The sequence below is a fragment of the Myxine glutinosa genome, chromosome 6 (assembly GCF_964187855.1).
Source record: "Myxine glutinosa chromosome 6, kmMyxGlut1.1, whole genome shotgun sequence".
Classification (NCBI taxonomy): Eukaryota; Metazoa; Chordata; class Myxini; order Myxiniformes; family Myxinidae; genus Myxine; species Myxine glutinosa.
Window position 1 is genome coordinate 140,167,862 of NC_136266.1, and position 24,146 is coordinate 140,192,007.

General features: G+C 47.6%; 1 protein-coding gene across 7 annotated transcripts in view; it reads left to right on the forward strand.

Moving 5' to 3' along the window:
• Positions 1 to 24,146, forward strand: part of LOC137430365 (synaptic vesicle 2-related protein-like) — a 183,798-nt gene that overhangs the window by 110,401 nt on the left and 49,251 nt on the right. For all 7 annotated transcript variants that reach the window (XM_078780609.1, XM_078780612.1, XM_078780615.1 and 4 more), the window contains 3 exons: positions 240 to 371; positions 484 to 557; positions 23,393 to 23,469. In XM_078780609.1, coding sequence (XP_078636735.1) covers positions 240 to 371; positions 484 to 557; positions 23,393 to 23,469 — 283 coding nt within the window. The remainder of the gene's footprint in view (positions 1 to 239; positions 372 to 483; positions 558 to 23,392; positions 23,470 to 24,146) is intronic.

A 24,146-nucleotide genomic window follows, 5' to 3' on the forward strand; every position in this document is an offset into this window, starting at 1 on the left:
ATAAGCTCTCAGGAAAAACTGTTATATGACTTTTATATGAATGATCGTTTTAAGGCCATTTTCCCCGCTAGAGCGGGGAAGCCTTCCCCAAGCAGGGAAGGTTAGCCTTGCGGGCCCCATGACAATCATGGTTCCCTGTTTGAGGCAGTTTTTTTTTTTTTGTTTGTTTTTGATGTAGTACAAAAAAGGTGTTTGTGTGTTTTCAGACTTTGTGTAGAGACAAGTAAATCTTTTTTCAGACTCTTCCAGAGAGTGCCCACTATAACATGGTTTGCGGCCAAAGTGAGAAAGCTCTTGCAACTTTGGAATGGATGTCGCGTTTCAATGGAGTACCTCTCCCGGCAGGTACCCTTATGACCAGCACCAAGCAGGTACAATTGTCACCTTCCATATGTGATGGCTTCATAACTAGTTTAGAAACTTTGGGTTTGGGTCCTGTGATACCTGGTACTTGTTAAAACTAACGTTCACTATGTTATCCAGGAGAATTTGGGAAGAATGCAAGACCTTCTGGTTGAAAAACATAGACGAACAACGTTCCTGCTCTGGTTCATCTGGTAAGTAGGTTTTGGTCGGTCTACTTAGCGCTCATGTTATAATTCTTTCTCACGACATGCTCTAATTTCTCATTCATTCCACCCCTCCTCCATCGTTAAACGGATCGCTAACTTGAAAATCACAATAAACCCAATTTGTTATAAATGTTCATCTTTCATTAATCATCTACTTTCTAAACGTCCCCCTTGCCCCTCCCCTCCAAATCTCCCCCCTTGCCCCTCCCCTCATAAACTCCCCCTTTGCCCCTCCCTTCCTAAACTCTCCCCTTGCCCCTCCCCATGCTCCTCCCCTCCAAATCTACCCCCTTGCCCCTCTCCTCCAAATCTCCCCCCTTGCCCCTCCCCTCCAAAACTCCCCCCTTGCCACTCTCCTCCTAAACTCCCCCCTTGCCCTTCCCCTCCTCAACTCCCCCCTTGCCCCTCCCATTCAAAATTCCCCCCAACCCCTCCCCTTCATATCTACCCCCCAACCATCCCTCCCAAATTCTCCCTCCTCCCACCTCCTTCTCAAAGCTGCATTCTCCCCACTTCGTCTCCCTTCTATCTCATACCTCCACCTCCCCCAACCTTCGGCCTGCCTCTGCCCCCCCTCAGACAACCCCTCACTGTGCCTCATCCCATCACCATCAAACCTTTCGTCCTCCTCATCCTTCCCTTTCTTGTAACTCTTCTGTAATCTCTGCCACACTATCAACTGCTCTTCCTACCTCCCCCTCTCCCCTTCTCATCCTTCATCTGACCATACTCCTCCCCTGTCCTGCACCCGATGCTCCCCCTCTCTCCTCATTAACAGTATGGACCTCAAACATCCGGGACCTTCGCTCAAACCTGATTGATCTCTCCATTCAGGTTGCTTCTGACAATCCAGACTTGATGTGCTTAACAGAAACTTTCCTCCTTCAAGATGTCTCTGATTCCTTAATATCTCTTCCTGGTTACTCCCTCCTCCGGTATGATAGACCTGAGCCTCGTCGTGGTGGGGTGGCTATCTTTATCAAAAACTCTCTTCCTCACTCTCCTTGCACTGCCCTCTCTCCACCCCACCCCCAGGAGTACCTCTGGCTACGGCTTCCTCTCCGCTCCCACCTTTTGTTCATATGTGTTCTGTACCGTCCTCCAAACAGTGATGACTCCATTTACATTTCGCTGTCAGACAACATGGACAAACTTCTATCAACTCATCCAAACTCTCTCTTCCTCATATGTGGTGACTTCAACTGTCATCATGCCAGCTGGCTGGGTGTGGGTTCATCTCACCAGCCATGGCACCTCAGCAAAGGACTTCTGCTACTCATTGGGACTGACACAATCTGTCAATTTCCCGACCCGGATCTCAGTCAATGGAGTATCTTCTCTTCTGGACTTGGTTATGACTAACTTCCCTGCAAATGTCTGCTGCTCTTCTTCTGCTCCAATCGGTTCTTCTGATCATGTGCTTGTTAAAGTGGACATCTCTCTGGCCATTCTCAGAGCCTCCTCAGCGCCGACGAGTCTGGCATTTCACTCAGGCTGACTGGCACGGTCTGCAAGCAGCCATCAATCATCTGGACTGGTCTCCCATCTCTACTGCCTCTGACATAAATTCTTCCTGGGAATTCTTCCAAATCAAACTGCTCTCTCTCATGCACAGATTTATCCCATCTCGTCAAGTTGTCTTACCCTTCCTCCCGTCCATGGTACACTGAATCTTGTGGTGAGGCAGTTGCCCTGAAACAACTTGCCTTTGCCTCTTGGAAGGCAAATCCAACTGAAGGCAATCTCAGTTCCTTCCACCAAGCTCGGAACAAGTGTGTGTCTACCCTCAGGAGTGCCAGGAAGCACTATCTCTCCACACTCAAGATTGAACTCTCAAACCTGTCTCCTTCCTCCAAATACTGGTGGCGTCTGGTCAAATCCGTTTCTGGTGTTTGTTCCCCCTCCATCCCCTCCCTTACCTCAAATGGCTACACAGTTGACACCGCACGTGACAAAGCCGAATGCCTCAACTCTGTGTTTGCCTCAAAATCTTGTGTCCCAAACCCATCTCTCTCTGTTCCCACCTTTCCCAGTCGAACCCAACTGCTCCTGGACTCTGTGTCCTTCTCTCCTGACAAGGTGGAGAAGTTTCTGTCAAACCTCGACTCTGATTCTGCAACTGGACCAGACAGCATCAGCCCTCGGGTCCTAAAATCCAGCTCTGCCGCTCTATCTCACCCTATCTCTGTTCTTTTCACCCACTCTTTTGCTCAAGGTCATGTGCCAGCATCTTGGAAATCAGCAAACATTACCGCTTTACACAAAAAGGTGCAAAAACAGATCCTTGCAACTACAGACCAATCAGCCTGCTTCCAATTATCAGCAAAGTCATGGAATCCATCATTGCTTCGGATATCAAATCCTTCATCTTCTCCAATGGCTTGATCTCTGATCATCAATTTGGATTCAGACCAGGTCATTCTACTCTAGACATGTTGCTTCTGCTGTCTCAACAATGGATGGAGGTTCTCAATGCCAAACAGGAAATCAGAGCTGTCTCACTTGACATATCACATGCCATCGATACGGTCTGGCACCCAGCTCTGCTCACCAAACTCTCCTCCTATGGGATCCATGGAAATCTCCACTCATGGCTTGCGGACTTCCTTTCTGGTCTAAGGCAACGTGTGGCCCTGAATGAATTTCTCTCATCTCCCCTTCCTGTTCTGGCTTGAGTTCCCCAAGGTAGTGTTCTGCGCCCTGTGCTATTTCTGGTCTTCATCAATGATCTCTCCGACTCTCTGGAAAATCCTCTCTATCTCTTTGCTGATGACTTCACCATCTGCCGCTCCATTCCTCATCCCTCAGATCGGCAGTCTGCAGCCTCCTCACTCTCTGCAGACCTGGAAAAAATCAGACTGGTCAAACAAGTGGAACATGTCTTTCAATCCTGACAAATCGCACACTCTTACAATGTCTCTCCGAAAGGACCGACTGGAAAACCCTCCCATCTACTTTCTCAACAATCCTCTCCAAGAAGTTCTGTCACTCAAGCTTTTTGGTCTCACTATCTGCCATGATCTTTCTTGGGAAAACCACATTTCCAAGCTGGCCTCCAAAGCCAGTCGCCGACTGGGCATCCTCCGTCGTGCGAAGTCCTTCCTTGGCACACCTGAGCTCCTCACCACATACAAGGCTTTCATCCGCAGCTCAATGGAATACAGTTCCCCCCTCTGGGCTGGTGCTCCTGCCTCACACCTAGCTCGGCTTCCGCTGTTGAAACAAAAGCTTTCAGAATCATTGGAATCTCCTGCGATGAAGTTAACTCCGAGGGCCTTTCACTCGCTCACCGCAGGCAGGTTGGTGGTCTTTCTGTCTTCTACTGACTCTTCTCCGGCCTTGCTCCCCCAGCTCTCTGTGCTCTGTCCCCCAAATATTCCTCCAGGTCGCACAAGATCTGCCAGCAACCCTCATGGTTAAACTGCCAAAATCTAGGCTCTCTGCTCACCTTCACTCTTTCATTCCCCTTTTCTCCCGCCTCTGGAACAAACTCCCTCACTCTCTTCAATCCCATGCCTCCCTCCAGGTCTTTAAAACAGCTGTTCACCACCATCTCTTATCTTCCCCCATCCAAAACCTTGATCTTTTCTACCCCCGCTAATTTCACCCCAGATCCACTTTTTGGAAATTCCAACTTCTTTCCTTAGTTCGGCAGTTAAGAGGAAGCATCGTTCATTTTTTCAGGAAAGCACCAAATTTGGCACAGATGCAGTATGGACCTATACAATTGTTTTCCTGAGGGGCACCCAAAAATTCAGAAAATTCAAAAAATCCAAAAGAATGTCCTGGATGCCGTGAAAAAGAGGAGAAAACGGGTATTGATTCGAACTGTAGATTCTGATATTGTGGTCTTGGCAATAGCACACTACTTTACCTACCAGTCACACGGTGTGGAAGAACTCTGGATTGCCATTGGCACTGGTAAAAGCTACCACTACCTTGCCATCCATAAAATTGCTACCGGCCTTGGCCGCAGGAAGTCGGAGTCTTTGCCATTATTTCATGCCTTCCCTGGCTGCGACAGTGTCATTTTTTGCCCAAATTGGGAAAAAGACAGCCTGGAAGGCTTGGGAGGCATACCCTAGCATCACGCAGACCTTTCATGCTCTCGCTTATAGGCAATTTGTGGACGCTATTACTGTGGAACTACAGAGCATCGAAAGATATGTTCCCATCCTCTGACCGGACTACCGAGATAAAGACAGTGAATGACATGTGCCGACACTTGTTCAAGAAGAAGGCAAGAACAATTGATCACATTCCCCCAACAGCAGACGCCTTCGAACAACACCTAAAACGTGCATGTTTTCAGGCTGGACACGTATGGAGTCAGGCACTTGTGCCCTACCCAGAACTTCCATCACCAGCTGATTGGGGCTGGATGAAAACAGGGACTTCTTGGACACCAATTTGGACCACAATACCACTGATACAGGAGGCATGTTCAGAGCTTACAAGCTGCCATTGTAAGTCGGCCTGTAAAGGCAACTGTAAATGCTCCAGGGCAAATCTGCCCTGCACGTCACTGTGTGACTGCGATGGACAGTGCTTGTAGTACTACGCGTCTGTGCGAGAGCCTCCACCTTTCAAGTGCCCACAATATTTTAAGTTAAAACTGCAACTGTGTGTAACTTTGATTAATTAATACCATTCCATTGTTGTCAGAGACCAATCAATGTGTATCACTTGGAATTGAAATTTTACCTGAAATACTATGAGAGGTTCAAGGAAAATGGAAACACCATGCTGGCCATCTTTAAATTAAAGATGATGGATGCCAATCTTTATGCAATTGATCCCATTGGATTCAGAGACCATGAAAATATGGGGTAAGACACTGGAACTGTGGTGTTATCGCTCATAGTATCGAAGTTATTGAGGGAAATAGGTCACAGAGGGCGGTCATGTTGAAATTCAATATGGCGGCCACCAGGGGTTCTGAATTTTTGGGCGCCCCTCAGGAAAACAATTGTATAGGTCCATACTACATGTGTGCCAAATTTGGTGCTTTCCTGAAAAAATGAATGATACGCCCTATTTTTCGGTCTTAACTGCCTAAGTACCTGGAAGTCCTTCCAGTGTTCATATGTTTTATACCTCTGCCACCTCTCCCAAAGCCCTCGCCCTCCCACATTTCTCCTGTTGTCCCTGCTCTCAAATGTTGTGTTTGTGTCCTTCCCCCTCTCTCCCCATCTTGTCTGCCGCTCCCCTTATTTTTTGTGTTTTGTGTGTCGGTTTGACTTTTTGTGTGATTAATGTTAGCTCTTTCACGAGCCTCGATGTTGTATACAAAAAAAAAAAAAAAATGTCTGAGTAGAATCAGTAGATAGCTTATGATGTTTGGATCCAAGGTTCAAATGTCATTTTGTGTTGACTTTATATTTTCTCTTTATTGGATGAGATTGGCCCAGACAGCTTGATGAGCATTTGTACATCAAGGGGATAAACATACTCTGCCTGAATATTGACATGTGCATTGACTATTTTGCATGGTTTGCATCATTACAGCATGGATGATGTGCTGCTTCATTCTGACTGCCTGGGCAAGATGTTTGAACCTCGTGTCAGGCATTTTTAGTCATTGTATCCAGGCCACAATTTGATTAAATTATGACTACCAAAGATGTCTTCACAAATAACAGCACAAGATTGTGAATGAGAAAACAGCAGAGGCCTTTCACTTATGCCATAACTTTACATGGGGCCTCTCAGCAATCCCTTCACCTGTCCCATCCTTACAAAATGGCAAAATAAATTGTTACTTTTCAGACCGCACTGCCTCCTTTCTCCTGCAATGCAGATAATTCTTGATGTGGATGATCATCTGAGTGGTCTTGTCTCCAAGGCTTTACCAGAGGTCACCACTCAAATGGGGCAGTGTACAGGTGTTGCATGGAATTCTTAAAAGTTCACATTAACCCCAATCCTGGAAAACTTTTGCCTTACTTGCATTAATGGCAGGACAAAATGGTAAACAGGAAACCTGGAAAACTAGAACGGCTCGAGGTAGAGTGTATACCTCCACTATGCTGAACGGTTTACGTTTTGTATCCCACTGATGGGTCGGATCTGGATCCGGATGTGAACCTAAATCCAATTGGATTGTTCTTGTTAACGATCCAACTCGTCCACCTAGTTTTGTCATAATCTGTCCACAACATTTGGAAATGTCATGATCGTTTTGGGTTTTTTTTAATCGTTTTTTTTTTTTTGCCCTATCTCTCTCAATTGTGAAGCATCACTTCAAATAATTATAGTATCCAGATAGGGACAGGATGGCAGTTGACAGACACAGATAGGAATGAAAGGGAAATGCAATTCTATATACTGAAGAGAAGTCCTAACCCAAAATACTGGACTCGCACAAGGAATAATGGGGAAGGTGAGCGCTTCTGGTAGGCATGAGTTAATTGTGGTACAGGGTGACCCAAAAAAACCTCCCACATTTCGAAAGGCTGTAGCACTGGCAGTAGTGAGGCGGGAAGGGCGGGGCTAGGGTCTATTGGTAGCCCAACCCCAACCGTCCTCAGTCGCCAACATGGCGTGGTCGGGAGCACACCGTGCGTTCGCTGTCGAAGCGTTCTTCACAAACAACAGTTCCGTGATCGCCGTGCAGAGGGTCTTTCGAAGACGTTTCAGTATTCCACAGAACCAAAACGTTCCAGATCGGAAAACCATCTTGCAGTGGGTTGAGAATTTCAGGGCAACAGGCTCAGCTTTAAAAAGAAAATCACCTGGTCGACCTAGGAGCGCTCGTACGCCTGAGGATATTGAAGCATTGAGGCGATCTGTTGTGCAGTCTCCGAGACGTTCTGCGCAGAAGCATGCTTTAGCTGAAGGGATATCCCGGGAAACTGCAAGGGGAATCTTACACAAAGGCCTCCACTTCCATCCATACAAAATGACGGTTGTGCAAGAACTCAATGCGAGAGACTGGATAAGCCCCAGGGAGTTATAGAACATTCTGCAACGTGTTCCGGAAGATGCTGTTCTCTTGTGCAGTGACGAAGCTCATTTTAATTTGAGTGGCTCTGTAAACAAACAAAATTTTCGCTATTGTTCTGAAGACAACCCTCGCATGCTACACTAAAGACCGTTGCACTCCGATCGAGTGACTGTGTGGTGCGCTGTTGCTGATGTTGGCATTGTGGGTCATTATTTCTTTGAAGAGGGTGGTGTAACTGTTACTGTAACTTCTGACCGTTACGTTGATATGCTCGAAAACTTTCTAAGGCCACAACTCGAACACATTGAGCTTGAAGAACTCGATGTGTGGTTTCAGCAAGATGGAGCTATTCGAGCACACAGCTCGAAGATCATTGCAAGTGCTGAGGGAAATGTTTCCGGATCGGGTGATCTCGTTGCGTGGTGATGTTGGGTGGCCAGCCCGTTCCCCTGACCTCGCCTCTTGTGATTTTTTCCTGTGGGGCTACCTTAAATCACGTGTGTATACTCATCGACCCCAAGCTCTTGAAGCCCTTAAGGTTGCTATTCAGCAGGAGATAGCCGCTGTTTCACCCGACATGACCCGTCGAGCCATGGCAGCCTTCAGAAATCGCCTCCAAGTGTGTATAGACAATGACGGCCACAATTTGGAGGATGTCATCTTTAAAACATGATTAATAAAAACTGTATTGAATGAAGTTTCATGTGTGTAAATAATATCTTGATTGTCTTTAACCATTTTTTTTCATTTACCTTTGAAATGTGGGAGGTTTTTTTGGGTCACCCTTGAGTGGCGCGGTGAAGGCAATGAGGCCAGAAGAGTATAAGATGTTGCTCCCTTCAAGGTCCAGCCCCAATTGCCACACATAGTGTGGCCACAGCCCTCGTTCATGGGTGACAGGTTCCATCATTGGCCTCTTGTGGGCGAGGCCATACTCCACAATTTACAAGCATGATGCGCTTTGCGGTGCCTTCATGCCCACAAGTCCTCCACCTAGCCTCATATGAAAACAGGTTTTGCACACTACAATCTTACTCTATGTGCTTTAAGGTTTACACTCACCTGCTCCATGGTGCACATTTAACAAGACAACTTGCCTCTGAAATTTTCCCTGATGCAGGCTTAAATCTAAGTTAAACGGTCCATACTATACCACAATCTAGCTATGGATCCCTCCCCTGTTCTCCTCCGTTGCACATGACACATGTTTCGTGACCTGGGAGAAGGGAATATTTTTCCTGTCCTGATTCGGTTCTTTCAACATTAGGCTGCTTTGCCTCAATACCCAATGGTTTTGGTCAAACTGCAATCGCAATTGTCTGTCTTATGTATACTTGTTATTCACTCTGCCACCGAAGGTGGATGGGGGTTATGTTTTCACCCCCGTCTGTTTGTCTGTTTGTGAACAAGATATCTCAAAAAGTTGTGGACGGCTTCGGACCAAATTTGGTGGAGAGGTTCCGTGTGTGACACAGGCAAATTATTAGATTTTGGTGAAGATCTGGATCCGATAATTTTTTTTTAAAGTGATTCTTCACTATTGAGAGATAGGGTTAGAACCAGTATATAGCACGATGTCTCAAAGGTGTTGTGGTTGGATTCGGACGAAACGTGGTGGAGAAGTTGAGTATGTGACACGGATGTGTCGTTTCGATTTCGGTGAAGATTTGAATCCAGATCCGATAATATTTTAAAGTGATTCTTCACCATTGAGTGATAGGGCTATATATTGTTACGGATCTCAGAGACGGCACTCACCTTAGCAAGGGGGGGGACGGGGGGGGGGGGTTAATCCCCTTGGCCTGTTAAGCTGGCCGTCTCTAGTCCTGGTACTTATAACGCTCCTTTGCGAGGTGAAATTGGTCAGCGTTATTGGTCAAGGTGTTCTCCCGAATACCTTTACCAATCCCTCCGCAAAGCAGGGAGACAAGTACCGCTCGAACCACGGACAAGATGGTATTTGCCGAGCGGTTTAGCAATCCGCAATCCGAGCCATTAACAAAGGACTAAACCCGACTATTGCGGTTGGCCAAATCGTGCCACAGGTACTCAATTGGAGACAGGACGAAAGCGATCGGGGGAAAGAAGAAACCAAAGGTAAGAAATAACAGACATTTATTAATTATGTACACCAAAACCAAAGAAGAAGAAACGAAAGTAATATACAGAACGCAGAAGAAGAAGAAGATACACAGGGCAGCCTTAAACAGTCTTATATTATCAATGCCCAGGACAGACAAACAGACTTACATGACAGGGAATGGCAGGCAGGAATGACTGGAAGAAGGAGAAGGGTCCATGCAGGGGACAGGGTAGGACGGTCCAGGCCGGTGCGCAGCGTTGAGGGTGGCTCCAGTCCACGCTCCGGGCTCGAGGCGAAAACCCGGCGGCAGCTGCACATATTCGCTCAGGCGGTAGGGGCTTTTCGAAGCAGCTCGTCAGAGGGCTTCACGAAGCTTCGTCTCTCTCAGCCAGACCTCACCAAGCGCCGTCTCCAACCCAAGTCGACTCTCTCAAATGGCTCGCAGTCGCGCTTATATTACGCGCTTCCAGATCAATGCGCGCTTAATAGAGCCACGCCCGTGATCGTATTTCGTCATCCCTGGTTGGCTGGTAAGGGCTCGCTGGCTCCACCTCTGATGGTGCGTCGACGTGCCACACCTTGTTCTTGTGGTCCCGCCCCCTTCTTCCTCGGCTTTGAGACCACGTGCGCAATGGCGGTTTGGGGCTTACAACCGAATCAAGGCAAGGAGCAGCGAACGCTGCCCGACTGCTACTTTGAAGCACGGGTTAGACGATTGGGGGAATTGAAAGGGACCTATCTTATTTGAATAATGCAACGCAGATTCAACTATTGGGAACAGATCCTTAACTGAAACACACAATAATGAAATAACTACGGAGAGGTCCTATGGTTCGCTACATGTTGTACATGGACTAACTAGGGTGCGATCTTTAACAAGCCAATTGATGGGGATATTTACAGGGGAACATTTATAAGGGAAACATTTACTAAAATTTACTAGTGAAGGTTCTAAAAACCATAACACAGCACCCGTCTTTCCTCTATGGCCGTCCCAGCCCGAAATAACTTTACTTAATGTGACACTCAGGTGTAGTAGCCCTCTACTATTAACCTTACCCTTGAGTGCGACAGTTTTAAAACTACGTATGTCCCGCCTGCTACGTTGCATCCTACCTAACAGACTCACGCCCACAGAATAACCAAATTGCGGAATGGTCTTCAAACTATACATTTAGGCGGTGGGGAGCATTATTTACAACACACTAATTGGTATTTACAATGTGAACCCAGGACCTGTCATTTTGGGAGACAAAATAATATTTTGAAAAGAGGAAGAGCATGCACTGTACTGCACCGATACACCATACTCAAGTGCCCGGGGATGCACAATTGATATTGCAGTGCACCCCCGAGCACAAGAGCATCACAAAGCACCAAAGCACCAATAAATTCACAAAGCACCATCCAGTGCTCATTGCACACATATCAATAAAAAACACAAACTGTTGACCTGGTTGTCAGCTCCTGCTTCCCCTGCTCTGCTGGTCCGATGTTTCTTGCTGTTGTTCTTTCTTGTGGCTTGCTGCCTATTTGCAAATAATAAAAGGCACACAACGCGTCCATTTTTATTTAGGGCCAACAGGGGCCAACTAAGGGTGGTCCACCTGTATGGCAAAAGGGGTCACCTCACCGTGGTCCGCAAGCAAGGACTCTCTCTGGCCATCATGGCCGGTCCCAGCAGAGGGGCCAAGCCCCAACACGTGGGGTCCATCAGTGTGTGGTGCTTGGCCACAAAAACGTGTGGTCCATAAAGTTGTGCTCGGCCGCAAGTCGTGCGGTGCATAAGGTGGTGTACCGGTCCAGGCAGGCTGTGCAGCGGCGGCTCGGGCACATAAGTACGGCTACCTGCACACTCCCCCCCGGACCCAAAAGAACAAGCCGTGAGTGGGGAAGGAAGGGACAAAGCAAGCATCGGAGCAAGGTCACAAGTGTACACATCCAAACAAGGTAATGCAGAGGTGAGGTGCACATGGGAGCGAGCAGAGAAAGCTCATCCCTACCGTACGTCACTCCCCCTGTCACCTACCCTACCCTTGCCCTTACCCCGTATTTACAAAACTCTACACATTTACAAATTCGTCGCTACTGTCTCGTCTTCCCCATATCTCCCCTAATACAAATTCGTTATCTATCCCTCTAACCAAATTTGCCATCAAGCCCAATTTCTCATCAATTCCTCCTAAGGAGGAAGAGATGGAACAACAAGCACAATGTCACCCCCATGTCATGATGTGTGTCACATTCCCAAAACATTTGCAACAAAAAACATGGTGTGGAGTCCTGTCACCTTGGTGAGTGGATGCAGATGGTGCGAAGGGATTTCAATCCTAACTATACTTCTAAATGACTTTAACGCACTTACTCTACCCGCGGTCTTTCCCTGCCAAACCATTGGCCATCTTACACTATGTGGTTCTAAGAATCGAACTCACATTGACCAAACTGTGGTGCTCATCAATTTGGGGTCTCACTCCCCCGATTCTCCTCCCTGTGCCTTTGCACAACTTCAGGACTGGGTCGTGTGGCTCACCAGCAGATCTACTCACCTGCTCACCTCTGCCACTGCAGTTGCCTCCGAGCTTACCTGCTCCTTAACCTAACCTATCTACCTGGGGAAGGCCCTCTGGCGCTTTCCCCACTCGGTGCCCTCTCTGGCACTGGGCTACCCAGGTCCATCCTCCGGATCCTCGGGCCCCACTGAACAACTCTACTGGCTCCCAGAGCCCACCTGCGGCCTCACCTGGCCAACATCCTAGCAGTGGCGGAGTACCCATTTAACCATACACACACTAACAAGCCACACGCCCAGCCATTTCCACTTCACTAATGCACCCATCCAAACACCATTCTACCACACGCACCACAGATGCCAATATCCAACCACAATTTACCTATACCCTCTACCTACTCTTAAACAACCCTCCCCGGGTATTCGTGAAAGGGGTCCATCTTTCCCATCAACTCCTTTCGCACCAACCACTCCACTCCACATATTCCACACTACTCACTCCACACCATCCATTTCATACTCCATTCCATCTATTCCATGCTTCACCTACACACCTGTGCCCACACACCTGGTGTCACCTGTACACCTGGTGGCACGTGCACCCGTCTTTCCTCCCAGGCTCATTCATTCAATGCAATACACAATCACAATTACTCACTCATACACTGCATCATCTAAGCTGACTACTCCCTTCTGAAACTCGCGCCCCCCGTCTTCCCTTATACTAGACGCTCCCCCGTCATTATAATCCACTAAGCTGCTACGTCCCCTCCACAGGTACATGTCGCTACTTAACTCTACAGTTACCTATTGTCATTTCTAAACCCTAACATTTTATCCTAACCCTCCCAGGCTAGTTTACACAGCCAAAACCCCATAAACTATTGCTCATGTGCCCGGGGTGGATGTGAGGGATGGTGGATTTGCCATCCCTCTACATCGGGCATCTCTCACTATCAATTTTGCCCATCCAATTTTTGCCAATCAAATTTGCCAATCATTACCCAGTGTGTACCCTGGATAAGAATAGGTACGCCGTATCCCTGCGTGTCGTAAGAGGCGACTAAGAGGGTTGGCGTCAGGAAGGGCATCCGGCCATAAAAACATTGCCTCAAAAAGAGAACTATGACAATTACAACTACATATGGGCAGGGTACAGCCCGAAGTGGAGATCGGTTTCTGAGGTTTGGGACATGGAATGTAGGGACAATAACAGGGAGATCAGGAGAAGTGGTGGAAGTATTGGTCAGAAGAAAAGTGGACATATGTTGTGTGCAAGAGACAAGATGGAAGGGAAGTGGTGTGAGAATGGTAAAGGGTAGGCAGGGACAGAAATACAAGTTTGTGTGGCAAGGGTGCCTGGGGGGCGTGAATGGTGTTGGTGTCCTGTTTTCTGAGGAGTTTGTAGACAGTGTGGTGAGTGTGACTAGAGTGAGTGATAGGTTGATGATGGTGAAAATGATGATTGGAAAGCTCTTGGTGAACGTCATCTCGGGATATGCTCCGCAGGTTGGTCGAAGCGATGAAGAGAAGGACAAGTTCTGGTGTGCGATAGAGAAGCTGATGGAAAACGAGAAATATGAGGAAGTTGTTGTGGTGGGAGGAGACCTAAATGGACATGTGGGAATGAGTATGGATGGTTTTGAGGGAGTTCATGGGGGTTACGGATATGATGTGAGAAATGGAGAAGGTGAAAGGATTTTGGAGTTTGCTGATGGAGCTGATTTGTTGATTTGTAATACTCAGTTCCAGAAAGAGGATAATAAGCTTGTTACATACACGTCAGGAGGGTTGACGACAACCGTTGACTACCTGATGGTGCGTAGGCGAGATAGGGGGCACCTCCGGGACACAAAGGTGATCCCGGGGGAGGAGGCTGTTTCACAGCACCACTTGGTTGTCTGCGACATAAGGGTGAAAGGTGCGAGGAGAGCTCGGCGGGTGAAGTACCAACCGAGAATGAAGGTGTGGAGGTTGAAAGAGGTGACAGTAAGGGAGGGGCTGAGTAGGGTAGAGGATGATGTGGTTGAGGTTGAAAGTGGTTGGATGTCAATGAAAGCTAGTCTGTTGGGAGCCGTTGGTGAGGTATGTGGATGGACAAAAGGACCACCGAGGCACTCGGAAACATGGTGGTGGGATGATGAAGTTGGAAAGAGGATTGATGAGAAGAGGAAGAAGTTCAAGGAGTGGCAGAAGGCGAAGGGTACGGGACCAGAAACAGCAGAGCATGAAAGTTATAAGGCAGCCAGGAAGGCTGCAAAGAAAGAGGTAGCAAAGGCGCAGGAGGCATGTAGGAAAATGTTTGGAGAACGCTTGGATTCTGAAGAGGGTCAGAAAGCAGTATTCAGGATTGCAAAGCAGATAGTGAAAGAGAGGTGTGATGTGATGGGGGTGAGTTGCTTGAAGGATGAAGTGGGACAAATCGTTGTCGACCCAGATGGAATAAAAATTAAAGGAAGATGGAAAAGATATATGGAAATGCTGTTGAATACAGAGAATGAATGGGATGGCAACATAGAGAGTAACCCAGTTTTAGGACCGGCAGAGAAGATAACTGAGAAGGAAGTTGAGGAAGCGATAAAAGCAATGAAGGGTAGAAAAGCGGGAGGGCCGACGGGAGTTGTGGGAGATATGTTGAAGGCAGCAGGAAGTTGGGGTGTGAAGAGAATGACAGAGATCTGTAATCTGGTGGTGAAAGAAGGCCGCATTCCAGTGGATTGAGAACTGAGTACCCTCGTCCCTCTATACAAGGGGAAAGGTGACCCTCTGGACTCTGGAGTGTGGCTCGTACCGAGCGATAAAGTTATTGGAGCATGGAATGAAGGTATTGGAAAGGGTGTTGGAGAGGAGGATAAGTAAGAAAGTGAAGATCGACGAAATGCAGTTTGGATTCATGCCAGGCAGAGGAACGACAGACGCGCTTTTCATTGTGAGGCAGTTGCAGGAGAAGTACATGGAGAAGAGGAAGAAGTTGTTTCTTGGGTTTGTTGATCTGGAGAAAGCATTCGATCGGGTTCCACGCAAAGTATTGACATGGGCATTGAGGAAGTTAGGAGTGGAGGAATGGTTGATCAGAGTAGTGATGGCAATGTACAAAAGAGCGTGCACTGCTGTAAGGATGAAGGACGGCAACAGTGGTGAGTTTGAGGTGAAGGTGGGAGTGCATCAGGTGTCGGTACTAAGTCCACTACTATTTGTAGCTGTGATGGAGGTGCTGGCTCAGAACGTAAAGGAGGGTTTCCCGTGGGAGTTGTATGCAGATGATCTGGTGTTGATTGCGGAAAGTATGGATGGACTGGAGGAAAAGATGAACACGTGGAAGGAATGTATGGAGACAAAAGGTCTGAAGGTGAATATCGGAAAGACGAAGGTGATGGCAAGTGGTAAAGCATGTGGTGAGGTGGAAAGAACTGGGAAGTGGCCCTGTGCTGTGTGTAGGAAGGGTGTCGGAGTGAACTCCATTCAGTGTACAATGTGCGCTGAGTGGGTTCATCAAAAATGTAGTGGTCTGAGAGGGTCATTAACCAGTGTGGCAGCTCCATTCAAATGTAAGGTGTGCACAGAGGGAGCTGCAGATGGAGGAAATGTTGAGTTGGATCTTGGAGACGGCGTGAAGCTGGAAGGTGTGAAAACATTTTGCTACCTCGGAGACATGCTGAATGGAGAAGGTGGATCAGACTCGGCAACGGTTGCTCGAGTGAGATGTGCATGGAAGAGGTTTCGGGAATTGAGTGGCGTGCTGATGATGAGGGGAGTGTCGTTGAAGCTGAAGGGAAAGGTGTATGCTGCATGTGTGAGAAGTGTTATGATTTATGGGAGCGAGACATGGGTAATGAACGTAGAGCAGCAACGAAGGTTGGAAAGGGTGGAAATGCGAATGGTTCGACGGATGTGCGGAGTATCGTTGAGAGAGAGGAAGACAAATGATGAATTGTGAAAGATGATGGGAATAGAGCCTGTGATTGATGCTGTGAAGAGGAACAGGTTGAGATGGTTTGGTCATGTGTTGAGGAAGGATGAAAGTGACTGGTTGAGAAGAGTGATGGAAATGAATGTCGAAGGAAGTAGAAGACGGGGAAGACCGAGAAAGACTTGGCTAAAGATGGTGGAAGAAGAAATGCGGGCAAGGGGGTTAACAAGGAGAGATGCAGAAAATAGGGCAAAATGGAGAAGATTGTCATGGGGACCGCAAGGCTAACCCCCGCTCTAGCAGGGAAAATGGCCTTTAAAATGCATGTTGTGTTGTTTGTTGTATTACTGCCAATCATTTTTGCCCATCAGATTTTACAATCCAATTTGCCAATCAAATTCACTATCCCTAGCAAATGTCCATTAAACTTGAGCCTCTCGGTACGTCCATGCATGTTCAAAGCTCGGCTTCGCAAAGCCGCGCAATGCATACGTGTGGTTTGGTCACCTGCAGGTTGAGTCCGTCCGGCACTCGGTTCAGGGGAGGAGGTTTGGTTGGGCCAAGGTTTAAAGCACCATCCCGGCGCGGAGCCTTTCGGTCTCCTGCCCGATGGCCCAATCCTGCCTGGCCGGAACACCGCAACCACAAGGGGGCGCCATTCCGACCCTTCCTACCTTCCCTCAAACCGGGCCGGTCGCCTTGCCTAGCAAAGCTCGGACTCGATTGTGCAGGGCGGGGCCCGGCGTGGAACGCGCACGGCGGTTCTTCTGAAACCACCGTGATTACGACCCTCGCCAGTTCCCGCAGTACCCAAAGCTCGGCATGGACCGAGGGCTCGCGTCGGCTAAACGTCGGTCTAACCGCTATCCCGTTTAACGTCGATGCTCCCCGTACATGCTCACATCCACACGCGACCCCTTTCATACTCACAAAACCCGGCGTCTCAGCGCCTCTCATGCATTCCACACACTCCGTCCATTCCACCACCGCACTCCCTGTTACACACCACTCCTCTCACGCACCTTCTTGTGCACACTCCCGGTACGTACTCCATACCACTCATGGGGGTGCACTCTTGCATCCACCCACTCGCGCGCTCCGATGTGCCCTCCCGCACACGCACCACCACCAACCCAGGTGTGTGTTCTCGCACACTCTCTCCATCCATCTCACTCTCCGCGTCACTCTCATCACACTTACACTCCGACGTGCATTCTCGCTCGCACTCGGTTTCACTCCCATACTCGGTCGTGCATTCTCCCCCACACCCGGTATCACACTCGCGCTCCGACGCCATTCGTACACGTGCGCCGTTCACCTCCACACACCTTTTCCTCACACGCACGCCATTGCCATTCACACAGCGCACCACGGACCTTTTACGAGCGCCCGGGTTACGCTGGAATCCCAAGCGCGCGAAAATTCTTTTCGCAACAAACACCTTACCGAAAAATCTCTTCGCCCCATATACTACCCTCACCTTGGGGATTCTTCTTCCTCATTCCTCCAACACCTGCAAATCCTTATAAGGATTAAGCACAGCATCATGATGCGAGCACGGACTCTGCACATTATCCATCTCTCCCTTCAATTCCTGGGCTACCTCCGTCTTTTCAATTCCATTTTCCACTATAATTAATTCGTTAATTTCTTTGTCCTCGACGACCGCTGGCTTTACTAAAATTTCCTCTTCTACCTCAGCGGTCGCCGGCTTCCCCATACCCTGGGTCGCGATTTCTATGCCTGTCCATGTGACTTCGCTTTGCTCACCCTCGCTCACCCCGCGCTTCTCAAACCGCGTTACCTCATCGTGCACCCCCACGACCTCTTCGCCCACTCCGCGGGCTCTCTCCCTCTCCACCTGCTTTATCTCATACCTGGCTTGCCCCCTCGCTAACCCCTCATTAATTTATTTGGCTTGGCCAATTATTCCCCCCAATTTGCCCCCTAATCTGCTTCCGAATCCCTCCAATTTGCTTCCTAGCCCCCCAAATTTGCCTTCGAGCCCCCCTATTTGGCTTCCCATGTCATTTCTCAATTCACTAATTTGGCTTCACAATTGCTCACTGGTACCCCTTGCTTCGTCCCTCATTTCCTGACTGATTCGCTCACTCCGAGCGTTCATCCTTTGCTCTGACTCCATCATACAAGCCCTGAATTGTGCCATAAGGACTTGCAGATCCACAACCCCTACTTGCGCAGCGGGCACGGCCCATGTCGACATGTGCGAGGCGCCGCCATCTTGTGCGCCTGCAACCCCCGCCACCGCACCCTCATTTCTCTCCTCCTCCATTATTCCCACTGCCTCCCTGGGGTCCTGGGTCACCTCTAACCCCTCTTCTATCTCCCCCACCGGCGTCCGACAGCCTTGATCATCCATGGCACGACTATAATTTGGATATAATAAAATTTCGGCCGCTCGTAATTTTGACAATTTTTGATGTTTTTAAAAATTGGGTTCGGGTCCAATCACACTCCTGACACCAATTGTTACGGATCTCAGAGACGGCACTCCCCTTAGCAAGGGGGGGGGGGGTTAATCCCCTTGGCCTGTTAAGCTGGCCGTCTCTAGTCCTGGTACTTATAACGCTCCTTTGCGGGGTGAAATTGGTCAGGGTTATTGGTCAAGGTGTTCTCCGGAATACCTTTACCAATCCCTCCGCAAAGCAGGGAGACAAGTACCGCTCGAACCACGGACAAGATGGTATTTGCCGAGCGGTTTAGCAATCCGCAATCCGAGCCATTAACAAAGGACTAAACCCGACTATTGCGGTTGGCCAAATCGTGCCACAGGTACTCAATTGGAGACAGGACAAAAGCGATCGGGGGAAAGAAGAAACCAAAGGTAAGAAATAACAGACATTTATTAATTATGTACACCAAAACCAAAGAAGAAGAAACGAAAGTAATATACAGAACGAAGAAGAAGAAGATACACAGGGCAGCCTTAAACAGTAGGGTGGTGCTCAAAATAATTAAAAAAATATATTTACTGGGACATGGCTTTATGTTGTTCCTTTTGTTCCAAAATGAAAAGACACCAAATATGAAAGCAATCTGATTTTATTTAGGGGTGCCACATCAGCCTTCAAACTAAAGGTGTCTACAAAACTTTTCTATATATGGATCGAAAGCAAAACCAGAAGTTTGTTTTACTAGGGCATGCCCGTACTATATATATATCTAAAATTATATCCCCCCCCCTCTATTTACATGAAATGGTTTGGTCCATTCGCAAAGCCAAAGCGAACGGCTTGCGAGTACGGTGACAACCCCCCCCCCCCCCCTCTATTTACATGAAATGGTTTGGTCCAAAGCGAACGGCTTGCGAGTACGGTAGAACCCCCCCCCCCCCCCCCCTCTATTTACATGAAATGGTTTGGTCCATTCGCAAAGCCAAAGCGAACGGCGAACGGCTAAATCGCCATAGCTCGGTAACTACTTCTCCGATTAATATGAAACCTTGAAAAGGCACATCCTCAGGTCCCCAGCAATATACCTGGCAAGTTTAAAGTATATCGGACCCGTGGTTGTCGAGAAACAGCGGTCACAGACACACAGACATACACACAGACAAACACACACACACACAGAGATTACTGGAATTATAGATAGATGAAAATCCACCCTCCACTCACTTTCTTTGTATTCTAGCAAACACAAGTTACAATAGCTGCACAAATAGCACTATATTGCTATGAAAACTCAAATTCAATGATAACAATCCAAATGTTCAGTTCATAAAATGAAGAGACACCATATCACATAATATTAAAAAACCCAAATATAATGAGAAATGTAACTCCTATTTCTGGGCCTGTTTCACCACTGTTGCCTTCTTGGCATCGGGGTACATCTTCCTGTGAGCAGCAACAACTTGGAGCAGAGCTTGCTTTTGCTCTTCATCCTTTGTAAGGAGCTTATTGTAGTCTTGTATCAATTCGACACCCCTTTCTGGCCTGTCGTTCACCACGACTAAGCCACTGGCGGCTTTCTTTGCTTCCTGAAAGCTGGTTTCTTGCTCCCATGAACCAGGATCCTTATCCATCCAATCAGTTGGGGTCCCTAGGATGCTGAAGAAATGCTTGGTGTGTTTTGTTATGAGGCCAGCGATTGACAGGGCGGTTCCTCGTTTGATAGCTGGTCTCTTTGGAGAGGGGTTTTCACCGTCATTTTTCAATGCTTCAATCATATTGATCTTGCTTTCTTTGTCAATTCTGGTGTCAAAGATTGCAAATGCCACTAGTACTGGGCTCATGTACCACGTGTGGCGGCCAAGTGCCTTCAAGGCTGCCTGAGCCATCTTCTGATTGATTTGTTCAAACTTTTCCAACTTCTTGAAGAGGTTAATGTCATTCAGGGGAGCCTCAATAGCTTGTGGAGCCCGAAACCAAGCCTGTACATACACAAGGCAGACAAAAATGTTGAAGGCTCGGAGTTCTCTCGCCTCTTGAAGTGTCAAGTGGAACTCTGACCGAAACATGAACACCTGTAGTGAATATAGTGCTTTTGCCATCCATCTGGCTCTGTGCATTGCTCCTGGAGCCATGATCCGGATTCCACGAGGTGGGATTCCTCCCATGTAGATGACAGTCAGTTCTAGGAGTTCACGATAATCATCTCGTGGCTGCTGATCTTTCAAACACACAAGAACGTTTTTGCTTCCAACACAGTGTCTACAGATCCCATTGAAGCCTTCCTCTCTGAGAATTGATCGTGAAGAAACTTCGTGTCCTCGGGGTTGGTGATTATGGCCTCCGAATCTGCATGCCTAAGATCAAACGTCTTCTCCAAGGAGGCCTTGAAGGATGCTTCCTTTTTCTCTTGGGTCGCACCACCCCGCTTTGCACCTTTTTGGAGGCTCCTCCATTCTTCATATAGCCTTTCCAAACGATGGATGCAGTGCTGCTTCGTCGTTGTAGGTAGGTGAGCTTTTTCCCAGAACTTCACAACCTCTTCAATGGTGAGGGTTGCACTCTCCCGGGCAGTGCGATTCTCCTTCTTCAGGTGATGGAAAAACAGGACAAGAGATTGATGCACAGTCGGGAGCTTGGCACCTTTAATGGCATCTCCAGAAGTGGACCCAATGAGATACACATTATCCTGAGCCCGAGTTTTCAATGAAACACTGGTACTAGCACATGCCATATCTGCAAAATAAGCAAGAATGTGGGTAAAATCCTGTTAATTCTTACTCCACAGGGTCACTCTCTACAAAAGAGCCACAATCAATAAGTTAGGCCTACATATTACACACTAAAAAAGCATACCCCTGACCCCGGGAACCTGTACAAAACATGCATGAAAATTGCCCAGATAGTGATCATAGGAAGTCTCAAAACTGTATGTATAATATATTGTATATATATATATAATGTATAATGTGTATTTATGTATATTTATTATTTAATGTATATTTACTATATATTTATTTTTAATATTATATTTAATGTATATATATAATTATGTATTTATTTTGTGTCTATACAGCCCAAAAAATGGGAATTCCTATTTTTGCATGGGGGAAAATTCATCACTGATGTGGCACCCCTAAATATTATTGGATTCCATTCAAATTTGGTGTGGTTTCCTTTGACACCAAAAGGAACAGAAATAGACCATGTCCCAGAGAAAATCTGCATTTTGATTTTTTGAAGCCCACCCTATTAAACAGTCTTATATTATCAATGCCCAGGACAGACAAACAGACTTACATGACAGGGAATGGCAGGCAGGAATGACTGGAAGAAGGAGAAGGGTCCATGCAGGGGACAGGGTAGGACGGTCCAGGCCGGTGCGCAGCGTCGAGGGTGGCTCCAGTCCACGCTCCGGGCTCGAGGCGAAAACCCGGCGGCAGCTGCACATATTCGCTCAGGCGGTAGGGGCTTTTCGAAGCAGCTCGTCAGAGGGCTTCGCGAAGCTTCGTCTCTCTCAGCCAGACCTCACCAAGCGCCGTCTCCAACCCAAGTCGACTCTCTCAAATGGCTCGCAGTCGTGCTTATATTACGCGCTTCCAGATCAATGCGTGCTTCATAGAGCCACGCCCGTGATCGTATTTCGTCATCCCTGGTTGGCTGGTAAGGGCTCGCTGGCTCCACCTCTGATGGTGCGTCGACGTGCCACACCTTGTTCTTGTGGTCCCGCTCCTTCTTCCTCGGCTTTGAGACTGCGTGCGCAATGGCGGTTTGGGGCTAACAACCGAATCAAGGCAAGGAGCAGCGAACGCCACCCGACTGCTACTTTGAAGCGCGTGTGAGACGATTGGGGGACTTGAAAGGGACCTATCTTATTTGATTAATGCAACGCAGATTCAACTATTGGGAACAGATCCTTAACTGAAACACACAATAATGAAATAACTACGGAGAGGTCCTATGGTTCGCTACGTGTTGTACATGGACTAATTAATTAGGGTGCTGTGGGAGCTGTGCTCGCACGATAAAGCCAGACCAAATGGACGACACAGGAACGAAGTTTCACCGAGCTATTTATTTAGCTCAAAACCAAAGAACCCAAAAGCACACTGAATCCGCCCCTCGAACGGGCGGCAATTTATCACGCAAACTGAACACACAAAAGTCACGCCTCTCAGGCGGGGCGTGGTATGCAAAATAGGTAATTCATGCCTCTCGACGGGGCGTGGTAAGCAAGGCGAGTGTTCGCCCGAGAGGGCAAGTCTGGACACGCCCGGGCGAGTCCAGACACGTGACCGCTCGCCGGTTGCGTCATCGGCCGGTGCACGGTAATTGTCATGCTTCCGGTAACCGCTACAGTGCGATCTTCAACAAGCCAATTGATGGGGATATTTACAGGGGAACATTTATAAGGGAAACATTTACTGAAATTTACTAGTGAAGGTTCTAAAAACCGTAACAATATATTGCATGGTAAAATATCTTGGGGTTTGTCTGTCCGTCCGATGTATGCATGTATGTCCCTCAAAACGTCCACCAATCAGAGCTGAGGATGTGGTCACATGACAGGGGCACAGTCGATCCTCCACTCAGCATATCCAAGCCTGGCTACGTCGCTGTTGGTAGTCTATCGGTTTTTCTTTTTAACATTCTAAATGATTCTTCAACAATGATTGATTGGGCCAAAAACGAAATATATAGCATTATATTTCAAAAAGTTGTGAATGGGTTACGATAAAAGTTGGTGGACGAGTTGGTTAGATGACAAGAACAAGATAATTAGATTTTGGTTCAGGTCAGCAGATCTGGCCTATCTGTGGGATACAAAACGTAAACTGTTCAGCCTGGCGGAGGTGTGCACAATACCGAGTGATGTTCTATTTATGGTTCTGACCAGGCAACAGAATACATCATAACATGTAACCTTCTGCACATTCTGTTTGTATCCTGAACAGGCTGGTGAATTCGATATCCTACTACGGCCTGCTACTGCTCACTACTGAGTTTATGAAAATGGACAACAGCTGTGCAGGTAAACATACTTGTCCCTTTCCATCATTTTTTTTTCCTTCTCCCTTATTGTCTGCACCATTGTGCTTGCTCTTTTCACCACAACTGACCTTTGACACTTGTTCTAAGCTTTTCGATTGGTTGTGATTCTTCCCAAATTTCAACTTGATTATGCATCTCAGTTTCTCTTTTGGTACAGGAATATTGTGTCTTTATTATTTTAACGTACAGTCACGTGAAAAGGTAAGTACACCCCATGTAAAGTTTTGACTTTTTCAACGTATTTCAACATACAGCTATTTGATCTTCATTTCAACAATATTGATAGATAAAGGTGATATTGTGGCGGACACAATGGCTCGCTGGCGCGGTGACATCAATTCCGTGCACCAAGAGGCTGTCGGCCACGCCCGAGAGGTAGGCGTGGCCTCGGGATATACACGGGGCTCGCAGCCCCGAGCAAGTCAGTGAGTGCTACAGTTTGAGCTTTACAATAAAGACTCTTTTGACTCTACGCGTTGTGGCTTACCTTCTTTGGCAAACAAGTTGCGTGCGTAGCACCACGCTTCAATATAATATAACAAATATCATGAAACATTTACATTTTGTCGTCCATTGTATAATTTAAATAAACATAATTGCAAATTTTGCATGTGGAAAAAGTAAGTACACCCCTACATTTATCACCACTTCAAATAC